At 46.7% G+C, this 11175-nt stretch overlaps 1 protein-coding gene across 1 annotated transcript; it reads left to right on the top strand.

Annotated features, from left to right (window-relative positions):
* The first annotated feature begins 154 nt into the window (after positions 1–154).
* On the top strand, positions 155–9673 carry Cct5 (chaperonin containing TCP1 subunit 5). Its single transcript, XM_050144801.1, has 10 exons — positions 155–336; positions 3813–3873; positions 4330–4494; positions 5745–5943; positions 7298–7490; positions 7565–7714; positions 8179–8298; positions 8840–9025; positions 9126–9263; positions 9449–9673. Exons 1-10 carry the CDS (start codon positions 232–234, stop codon positions 9656–9658), a joined length of 1527 nt encoding a protein of 508 aa, XP_050000758.1. The 5' UTR covers positions 155–231; the 3' UTR covers positions 9659–9673.
* The last annotated feature ends 1502 nt before the right edge of the window (positions 9674–11175 follow it).

The following is an 11175-nucleotide window of genomic DNA, read 5'->3' on the forward strand; positions in this document are numbered from 1 at the left end:
TTGGAATAACCCCCCTAGCTTCCTGTATAATAGAAGTTTCCAAGAGCGACGGGTTCCAGAAAGCACTCTGTGGTGTTAAAAAAGTCACACTTGAAAAAAAAATCGCGCGCGGTCTGTACTGCGCACGCGCGCGCGATTTTGCGTCGTCTCGCGAGAGGAGGGTGCCTTTTCTATTCCGGAGTGGTCCCTTGCCGGTTGTTGGGAAGTGCCTGTTCTTCTAGTTCGCCCACCATGGCGTCCGTGGGGACCCTCGCCTTCGATGAGTATGGGCGCCCCTTCCTCATCATCAAGGATCAGGACCGCAAGTCCCGTCTCATGGGGCTTGAGGCCCTCAAGGTAACGGCCCGCGACGCCAGGCAGCGGGATGAAGGGAGGCGGCCGGAGCGCTCTTCTGCGCCTGCGCTGGCGTGGGAGCGGTTCAGCCATGTGCTGGCCCGAAAGGTCGAGAATCCCCGGTTCCGTGGAGCCTTTGTGGGTTCTGTGTGCACACCCACCCTCTGGGCGGGAGAGGTCGTAGAGGCCTCAGCCCGAAGGTGGGGTGGCCCTTCCGAGCCGGGTGGGGCCGCATGCAGCAGCTCACCTGGGGAGCCGGCCCGCGGACCCCCAGACAGAAGGTGGAGTCACTGGCGATGCGGTTTTAGATGGCATGTGCCTTAGACACGGTTCCGTCCCGTAGAGGGAGAAACTTAGAAGCGTAGAAAAGGGGCACGCGCGCGACATGCCGTGTGCTTTCCGAATGGCTACTTGGAGGATGACAGTGGAGGGAGCTTTTCCAACTTTTGAGAGAAGAAACTGCCCGACACACAACGTGTTTGGGCCAGAGCCTTGCGTTCGTTCAGAGGTAATGGTAAATTCTCTTGGGCCAGAAAACACATAATTTTGGAGTGGAAGGAGACAGCTTCAATGGAGCACACACGGTTGGCTGCAAATTATGATAATTTCCCCAAAGTTTGAGCTCTAGAGCCCCACATAGAGGAACAAAGACGTTACCCTGAGGAAAGGTGGAGCCGAAATGTTGAGTAGAAAGGAATGTCCTGTAGAAAGAAAGGAATAAAAAGCCAGGTCCCAGATAAGAAACAATATCACGGGGCTGGAGAGATGGTTCAGTGGTTAAGAGCACTCACTGCTCTTCCAGAGGACCCGGGTTCAATTCCCAGCACCCCGATGGCAGCTCACAACAAAGATCCAGTTGCAGGGGATCTGACACCTTCACACCAATGCACATAAAATAAAGTTAATTAAACCCTTAAAAAAAAAAACGGTTGGCTCAGTGGTTAAGAGCATTGCCTGCTCTTCCAGAGGTTCTGAGTTCAATTCCCAGCAACCACATGGTGGCTCACAACCATCTGTGATAAGGTCTGGTGCCCTCTTCAGGCATGTAGACAGAATATTGTATACATAATAAATAAATATTTTTTAAAAAATCAATTGTCACTGACAGGTGTTGCCACGGAGCCCCTTCTTAGGTTTCACGTGTGCCTGTCAAGCCAAGGACTTGACAGGTGTATTGGGGTAGCCAAAGAAGTGGCCAGAGCAACTATAGATGCTTGGTTCTGTTTGCTTTCTAGGGGGATTTTTTTTTTCAGGTTGAATGTATTATGTGTTCAGTTCCTTTTTTTTTTTTTTTTTCTTTTTTTTTTTTGTCCCCACCTCAGGGTGGGAGGGATTTTTACCAATGTAATTAATGTTGACAGTTGTGTCAGCCGTTTGTGCTAACTACGTGGACTGTTGCTGTGGTCCTCACTCAGGGCAGGTCTGCTTACAGAATTAGGCACTTTGGGACAGGGAAATCGCCAAAGATGTCCCAGCTGCTGTGCTAGAGAAGGGCCATGATGTCAGTCTACCTCCAAGTCAAAGCTAGTGGTGCAGAGCAGTGAGCTTAGCCTTGGCATTCAGGGCCAGATTATTTGTAGTAGAGGCTTGTTCTGTGTGCGGTGTTGACCTCGGCTCAATAATACACACCCAGGTAGTCAACCAAAAATAAGCTCAGGTGCCCAGTATCCTTGAGCATCCAGAGAAATATTAACCAGTGATGGTTATTGAAAAAGCCTCTTAGGAATACATACTTGCAAAGTGCATTTTAAGAGTCCCCAGAGTTTGCAAAGACAAAATGAACTTGGTGTTTTCTAGTCTGCCATTGGGAGTGAGGAGAGACGTTAATGAATGTGTATGCTTGCACAGCTCTGAAAACACCCACGATTTCTGTGGTTAGAGAAGTAAGTGTGCATCCACCTGCCCCTCCGGGGTGAGAAGGTGAGTTAAGAGAGCCAGGACTGCTCCAGAGTGCTTTGCTTTCCAGCTTTAGTACTCAGTCGCCAAGAGTCCTTGTCTGCCTTTGGAACTGTCAAAGGGCTTGTTAGAAAATATGTTAACTGGTGAATGGGAAGAGGAGGGGATACAGTCTTGGAATTCTGTAGGATGACATTAACCTGAATTGGTGGTGGCAAGAATAAAAGAAGATGACATTGAAGGAAATGAGAGCCAGGTGTGTCTGGGGACAGGGAAGGGTCCTTTCAGGCTTGTACCATGAATATTTTAATAACATTGATATAAATTCTGGTGTGGGGAGATTGTTATAATTAACTCCTGAGTTACAAGAATATCAATGAAAACAAACCAACCAGACCAGATGTTGCAGTGGAGCTGTGGCTCGCGTTCCTAGAGTGTAGGGATCAAGATCTCGGGCCCATGAGGATGGTAATATGAGTATTAGGAATTGGGTGTTCTGGGGCAACCCCTTTGAATATTCAGGTTCTTCTGTTTAGGGACATGTAGTTGGCCCTTGATATAGAATTTCTGGTGCACTGAGGGTCACCCAAGATGACCATCTGCTTGCCATGGGTGAAGGTCACATGACCATAATGCTTATATGGATAGGGCTTTTACATCTTTTTCCTGTGAAGTTCTACATAACCCAGGGTATAGATGTATGTAAAATAGGTATACAGACCAAACTTACTGAGACTAAATCATAAAACAACGCTGCTTTTAAACAATGTTTGTTATATATGTAACTTCACTGTTTTTATATTAAGCACGGGGCAGATTTATGTAATAACAAGATGTCTGTACTGTGTATTTTTTATTTTAGGTTTATATGTATGTGTGAGTACTTTCATGTATGTGTGTGCACTCTGGTGCCTGTGGTGGCCAGAAGAGGGCATCTGATCACCTGGAACTGGAGTACAGGCCATTGGGAGCCTGGGTCTTCTGCAAGAGCAAGTGCTCTTGACCACAGCTATCTGAGCCACTCTGTCAGTGAGCTGACCTTCCAACCTTACACTAGTATCTCTCACAGTTAAGTTTGGTCTGTCATCTGTACAAGGATTTCAGGTGGAAGATGACTTGTAGAGCAGTTTAAAACAGCAGTCTCCGGGTCCTGTCCCCACAGCGTCATTGGCACTAAATTCTTAGCCATCATTCAGAACTTTCCTTTTGAAAATAGTATTTGTTAAAAATGTTAGCAAGGGTGGCTCTCCTGTGGGGTTAATGCAGTGTTCTCTACTATGGTGAGCTTTGGTGAAAACAGAAGGTATTATGTTTACAGTTGGCCTTTCTGTTCTCCAGGTCAGTAATGGAGACAGCCTGCCTCCTCCCATGCTGAGAATGTAAAACACAAAGCACTTGACTCTAAAGCTTATAGTTGTGAAAGTTCCTGCTTAAGTCAGACCTCTCTGTTAGTGTGGAAATTTCTAGATTTTTTTTTTTAAGAAATTACATCAAGTCTTTTTTTCTGTAAACATCAGCTCTATGCCTTTAATTGTTGAAATGACCTGTAACTTGCTTATATTTGCCTTTTCTGTTTCATTTAGTCTCACATCATGGCTGCAAAAGCTGTGGCAAACACACTGAGAACGTCACTGGGACCAAACGGTGAGAGAATCATTGATATCATTAATAAAGGTTTGACTTCATAGTACAGTCAGTAGTAGCACCTTCAGAAATGCAGTGGGGCAGTCCTGCAGCTCCGTTCAGCCAAGAAGCTCTGAATGTCCGGGCTCCTCGCAGTTTAGTGTGCTCACGGCTTGAGATGGGCTTTTCTTCCCTGCATTAGCATGTTCCAGAGCACACCTATGTCCTGAGTTAATGCTGTATTCAGTAGTGTTCTGTATGTGGTGGTTGGTCGCATTTCTTTGGTTTGAGACACTTAGTCTGTTTCCAGTGTAGAGTTTGAATTAGCTGGTGGAAGGCTTTCTTTGGTGGATGTCTTTTGTGTGTCGGGCTGTTTGTTTCTAATGAATGTCACAGTAAGAATTGTTTGAGATGCTCTCTCTAGCCCTTGGTTACATATCATTTTCCCCAACTTCCTTCTAAACTTCTGTCTTTCAGGGCTGGACAAGATGATGGTAGATAAGGACGGCGATGTCACCGTAACAAACGACGGTGCCACCATTCTCAGCATGATGGATGTTGATCATCAGATTGCCAAGCTCATGGTTGAACTGTCCAAATCCCAAGATGATGAAATTGGAGATGGAACCACAGGAGTGGTTGGTAAGGAAAGAAACGACCTTCATCACAAGAGCCAGTGTTTCTGTATCCCACATGAGGACAGTGGGACAGGCTGAAGTTGGGGAACACATAGCACATGTCAGCCAGACTTTGGGATTGAGTGTTGGGAAAGAGCAGAGAGGAGGCAGGCAGTTTGTAGAGAGACAGGACATCTTGTAATGTGTCCTTTTTAAGCTGCAAAAGTTGTTGAGATAAATGGGCAAGAGGCAAATTTCTGGGTTGTAGGTTATTGTATTAATGTCCCTTGTCCCTGAGCTACATCACGGTTATACGTCATGGTATGGTTCTCATACCAGAATACAGAAGGACAGTGACATGCCTTGATTCCTGCAACTAATTCTCAAAGAGTTCATTGGAGAAGAAAACATGGGTCATCACGTTTGGTTCTTTGTTGTTGTTTTACTGTTCTTAGCATTTTTTTTCCTCTGAGATTTGAAATCTTCAGAACAATCCAGAGTTTGAGGGCTAGCAAGATGGTTCAGCTAGCCACTTGCTCACCAGCAAAGCCTAAACACCCAAGCTTGACCCTTGGGGTCCACATTGTAAAAGGAGAGAGCTGACTCCAGCTGGTCATCCCTCAGCTCCATACCTGCGCATGCTTGTGCAGATGTGCAAATCAGAGGAGATGAAAACACATCTGTGGCTAGTTTAAGTCAACACTGTTGGAATTGCCATAGCTTTCTTGTCCACTTACTTGGAATGCAGCAAGTTATACATTAGCAGAACCAAATTCATTTCTGTACACAAGAGCGGAAGGGAGCCAGGTTGGTTAGGGAGCAGGCGCTTGGCAGGCCTCCACGAGCCAGGATGCCCTCCCTCACTGAGCAGAAGTCCCTGGTCACAGAAACAAAATGTTCTGCTTCCCGATTAAACTGTTGTTCTTGCATTGTGGGCTACATTTGTGTATGCTTATTGTGGGGAGGGTCACATGAAGAACAGAAGACAACCTTGGGACTCCGTTCTACTGTGGGAGTTCCGGTACTGTCAATATGGCAGGAGATGCCTTAAACCACAGATCCGTCTCACCGCCCCCACTGCCTAAGTTTTTGTATCAAATTCATCTTTAAAGGGCAGCCTATTGAACTTTTACTAAGATCGAAACTAAGAGAAATGACCTCCCCCCTTTCAGTCATAACCCTAACTTCTAAGATTACATTCAGCCCAATTCTAGAATTAGTTTGGGTGTAGCACATAAGGCTGTAACTTAACTAGTTGTCTGTTGTTGGTTGCAGTCCTGGCTGGTGCCTTGTTGGAAGAAGCCGAGCAGCTGCTGGACCGAGGCATCCACCCAATCAGAATCGCTGACGGTTATGAACAGGCTGCCCGAATTGCTATAGATCACCTGGACAAGATCAGTGATAGTGTCCTTGTTGACATAAAGAACCCTGAACCCCTGATTCAGACTGCAAAAACCACGCTGGGCTCCAAAGTGTACGTGTCCTATTAGTAAAGCGGTATGGTTTGCAAGCCTGCCCTTTGGAGGCAGCAGTGTGGTTTGCTTGTTTTCCTGTGTTTTCGTTGGAGGCTGGATTTGCTGGCTAAGTTAGTAAATCACCCTGACTGTTAAGTTCTTCTGACACTTCCTCCCATCACCTCTTCATTAGGAAGTCATTCTGGGGAAGCACTTTTTTTTATTCAATAAGCAAATGTACTGCTCTAAAGATGTAATTAGGGCGGTTTTAAAATTGACCTTCCCATCTTATAATTTCTGTCAATATTTCCTAGCATCTGCTCTAAAGACTTAAGTGGTCTCAGCCTAGGGATGTTCCTGTCTACAATGGCAGAAGCTCCTGTCTGCTGCTATTACGTGACATTTAAACCCAGTGAAAGCATAACTACACATGTCTCTTTAGTTGCTCATAGTAGCCTTCACCGGAACGTTTCATGAGTGCTTCCTTGACTTTGCTCCTGTTTGTCACCTCCTGCTTGATATACCACTTTTTTTTTTTTTTTTGGTTTTTCGAGACAGGGTTTCTCTGTGGTTTTGGATTTGGAGCCTGTCCTGGAACTAGCTCTTGTAGACCAGGCTGGTCTCAAACTCACAGAGATCTGCCTGCCTCTGCCTCCCAAGTGCTGGGACCACTTTTTTTTTTTTAATGTAAATATTCTTCGTGTGAGAGAGGATTTGGTGGTGTCTTTATTCCCTCCTCTTTGCCCTCTGATTTCCCACTTAGTACTCTAATTACATTCATTTTGTGTGCATGTACAGCCTATGGGTCTGCTCTCTCCTACCGGGTGGGTGGGTCAGCAGGCTGGGAAGCAAGTGCTCTGAGCCCTCTCGCCATTCTCGTAGCCCTCTGTTGCGTCACTTAATGAGCGGTATTTAATGGCGGAGCTTTGGAGTTTCTGTGTACCTGGTGGTTTGAGCAGAGGGAATGGTCTCAGCACAAAGGCAGCTGTGATAAATCTGAGCTGTGAAACATCTAAGGACCGCACATTCTTTCTGAGAAAACACGGAAAAGCTGAGCACCTACAGTGAAGGGCCAGACGTCCAAGAACAGAAATGAAGCTAACGTAATGTAGTTAGTATCCGAGTAGATCACCAAGGATACTGGCCAGATGATTCGTGCATTTTAGAGGACGGTCACTTAGGTTTCAAGACTTGTGAGTAGAATCGGTTCAGATCATTAAAGGGTTCACACAGCTCATCTTTACTGCTTTGCGTAGGCCGTTATTAGCCCGAGTTGGCTCTGAACTTGGAAAGCAGCACTAATTTTCCTGAGAGTTTTGTTGAGTTGCATACGGTGATGGTTTGAGGAATGTGAAAGTTGTTTGTTTTCATCAGGGTTAACAGCTGTCATCGACAAATGGCTGAGATTGCTGTGAATGCCGTCCTCACAGTGGCAGATATGGAGCGGAGAGACGTTGACTTTGAGCTCATCAAAGTGGAAGGCAAAGTGGGCGGGAGGCTGGAGGACACCAAACTTATAAAGGGTGTGATCGTGGATAAGGACTTCAGCCACCCGCAGATGCCTAAAGTAAGTCAGTGCTCTTACCCTTGGATGCTGCTTCTGACTATGACCACCACTTAGGGCTTCTTTCTTCCCCACAGGAAGTGAAAGATGCTAGGATTGCGATTCTCACGTGTCCGTTTGAGCCACCTAAGCCAAAGACAAAGCACAAGCTGGATGTGACCTCTGTGGAGGACTACAAAGCCCTGCAGAAATACGAAAAGGAAAAGTTCGAGGAGATGATTCAGCAGGTGAGTCCTGCGGTGCTCCTGAACGGACTCCACGGGATCTGGGGACTTTGTCACATGGTTACAAATAGCCTGCAGTGTTGCCTGTGTTCGGTGTCAGCCTGAAACAAGTAAGTCCAGTAAGAAAAGTCGAATGGCATATTAGGAAAGAGGTTGGTTGTCCTGGACTGCCTTGTGAGCTTGGCGTCCTAGCTGTACCTTTCCTACCAGCTCCCCTGGGCTTGAGTGGAGCAGGCGAAAGCTGTGAAGGAACCGGAATGAAAGCATAGTTTCCATTGGCAGGTGTTAGCGTTAGAAGGATCCAGTAAAGACACACACGTGTATGTTCCTTCTCGGGGTGTGCTTTCCCGTGGTTCCTTTCAGTGCACTGGCTCCACACTGCTGTGCATCTCTCTTGTTTTCAGATCCTGTAACAAGGAACAAATAACTACTTGTTATTGATGAGATTTGTGGCATTTCTTTCCCAGATTAAAGGAACTGGTGCTAACCTGGCTATTTGCCAGTGGGGCTTTGATGATGAAGCCAATCATTTACTTCTTCAGAACGCCCTCCCTGCCGTTCGCTGGGTAGGAGGACCCGAGATTGAGGTAGGCTATCACTCAGCCTTTGCTGGGTATGGGGTGAACCTGAAGTGCATGCTGGTATTTGGCGCCACTTGGGCAGCACTTGCCTCAAACCACCACCACACACAAAAAGCAACAACTGGAAGAACGCTAGAGAATCATCTTTATTCAATAATGCTACTTTGTATTTCTGGTGCTGCATAGTCAATTCTCTGGGCTTCTCTGACTCTTGGGGGCAGGAAAGTCTGGTACTGTACCTTCAGTGGTAGCAGAACAGCTCTCTTAAGCCCTGATGTGGACAAGCCTTGCTTCCCTTTTCCTTCTGCGCTTTCTGTGCTGCGGGGGACATGTGAGCTGGGTTCACAGACAGGGCCACCCAGACTGTAAGAGACTTTGAGTTGGGAGTTGACAATAGAACTGGTTACACCAGCCCCCAGAAGCCTGTTGGTCTAACAAGACGCTTTGCCTGTCTGGTGAACAAGGTGGTCCTAGGTTAGATGTAGCTCACTGTGGTCCAGCTTTGGAAGTTCACTAGCATTGACCACATCTCTGTGTCTTCTAATAGCTGATCGCCATTGCAACAGGAGGACGAATCGTCCCAAGGTTCTCAGAGCTTACGTCTGAGAAGCTAGGCTTCGCCGGTGTGGTGCGTGAGATCTCATTTGGCACTACAAAAGACAAAATGCTGGTCATTGAGAAGTGTAAGAACTCTAGAGCTGTGACCATTTTCATCAGAGGAGGCAACAAGATGGTGAGGATAATCCATTGTTGTACTGTACTGGGAGGTGGCTCAGTGGCTCCAGGGTCTTACTCTGCCTGCGTGAGGCACTGAGGCATACTCTTCTCCCCAGATCATTGAAGAAGCAAAGCGATCCCTCCACGATGCCTTGTGTGTCATTCGGAACCTCATCCGCGACAATCGAGTTGTGTACGGAGGAGGGGCTGCTGAAATATCCTGCGCCCTGGCAGTCAGCAAAGAAGCAGATAAGGTAATGGGCAGAGTCACAGTGGGAGCTGCTGTGTCTGTGGTTCCTATCCTGCCACCTTCATCCTGTAGATAAAGTCACCGTGGTTTATTAAGCTTGCCTGAGTAACTTTTCTGGTGTTTACGTAGGTACTGTTGTTGGGTCGGGTGGCTCTTGCCTAGTGCACTCACTGCCCTTGTGCCTTCCAGTGCCCAACTTTGGAGCAGTATGCCATGAGAGCTTTTGCGGACGCCTTGGAGGTCATCCCCATGGCCCTTTCAGAAAACAGTGGCATGAATCCCATCCAGACCATGACTGAAGTCCGAGCCAAACAAGTGAAGGAGTCCAACCCTGCCCTTGGCATTGACTGTCTGCATAAGGGCACAAATGGTGAGCTGCTTGTCGGGGTCTGTGAGTGAGCCCAGTTTCCACTGACTTAAAAGTAGTCGTGTCACGAGGCTGCCCATTGTGAGTTGTTGGTTTTGTTGTTAGACTGCTGTAGGACCTAGTCTTGGTGACACTCTGCAGTGCAACAGTCGTCCTTCACACCGATGTCTCACGTTCCTTACACAGTTGTCCCCTTCACAGCATGGCTCCTGGATGGCTGTGGCTGGGGAGTGTTTGGTAGACTGGATTCTCTGTAGCAGCCTGGCAGGTCAGCTGTTGGAAAGGTGGCATACATTTAGCTTGCTGACTTCGCTACATTTTTTTTAATTTTTTAAAATATTTATTTATTATGTATACAATATTCTGTCTGTGTGTATGCCTGCTGGCCAGAAGAGGGCACTAGACCCCATTACAGATGGTTGTGAGCCACCATGTGGTTGCTGGGAATTGAACTCAGGACCTTTGGCAGAGCAGGCAGTGCTCTTAACCTCTGAGCCATCTATCTCTCCAGCCCCGTTTGCTACATTTCTTTACTAATAGACCATGCCTGCATTCCTGCAACCACAGAACTTGACAGTATTATGAAAATATTTTGACAGCAGCTCCAGCATCCAGCAGGAGACCAGGGTTCAGTCTACACCTGCATCTAAAACAAAATAACAGCTCTTATTCTGACGTGAAGTGTCTACTGGCTCAGCGTTGCAAAGACTGGATTTCATTGCAGTCCCTCTGGGTGCTCTGAAGTGTCGTGTCACTGACTAGCTTCCTTGTCCTGAGCACTGGCGGTTCTGGAAATGACACGGGGAAATTTGTAGCCAGTTGACCACTACAGCTTTGGGATTTTTCGTTTGGGGGTTTATTTATCTGTTAAGATTTTTTTAGCCATGTAGTGGTGGTGCACACTTTTAATCCCAGCACTCCAGAGGCAGAAGCAGTCAGATCTCTTGAGTTTGAGGCCAGCCTAGTCTACAGAGCGAGTTCCAAGACAGCCAGGTCTACCCATAAAGAAAACTTTTGGAGACAGGATTTCTACATGCATGAGTATTTTAAGTGTACTGTGTGTGTGTCTGTGTCTGTGTCTTTGGTACTCTCGAGGACCAAAAAAGGGCACTGGATCCCTGGACCAGGAGTTAATTGGATGGGTGTAAGCATGTTATGTTAGGAATAGAAGTCCACTTGATGCTCTTAATCACTGAGCCATCTCCAGCCCCTTTTACCTATTTATTTACTTCATTGTTTGGTGCTTTGATATTGCTGTAGACAGATGGATACAGATGTAGATATGATGTATTCTGAATACTCTTGCCCCACACCGTTTCCTCCCTTAAGTCCCTTTCCCGCATTCCTGCCTTTTGTTCTAGTTGCATTTAACCAGGACAATCTCTTAGTTTGTAAAACTGTCCATTGGAGCCTGGTGGGCTCACCCATGGGCGCAACTGAAGACAAAGATCACCCAAAGTCCACCAGGAGCTGATAGTTTAGCATAGAGAGCCTCTCTCTGTCTGTGAACTGACAAATGGCAAAAAAAAAAAAAAAAAAAAAAAAAAAA

The sequence above is a fragment of the Alexandromys fortis genome, unplaced genomic scaffold (genome assembly GCF_014885135.2).
Source record: "Alexandromys fortis isolate MF-2015 unplaced genomic scaffold, M_Fortis_MF-2015_v1.1 scaffold_52, whole genome shotgun sequence".
Lineage (NCBI taxonomy): Eukaryota > Metazoa > Chordata > Mammalia > Rodentia > Cricetidae > Alexandromys > Alexandromys fortis.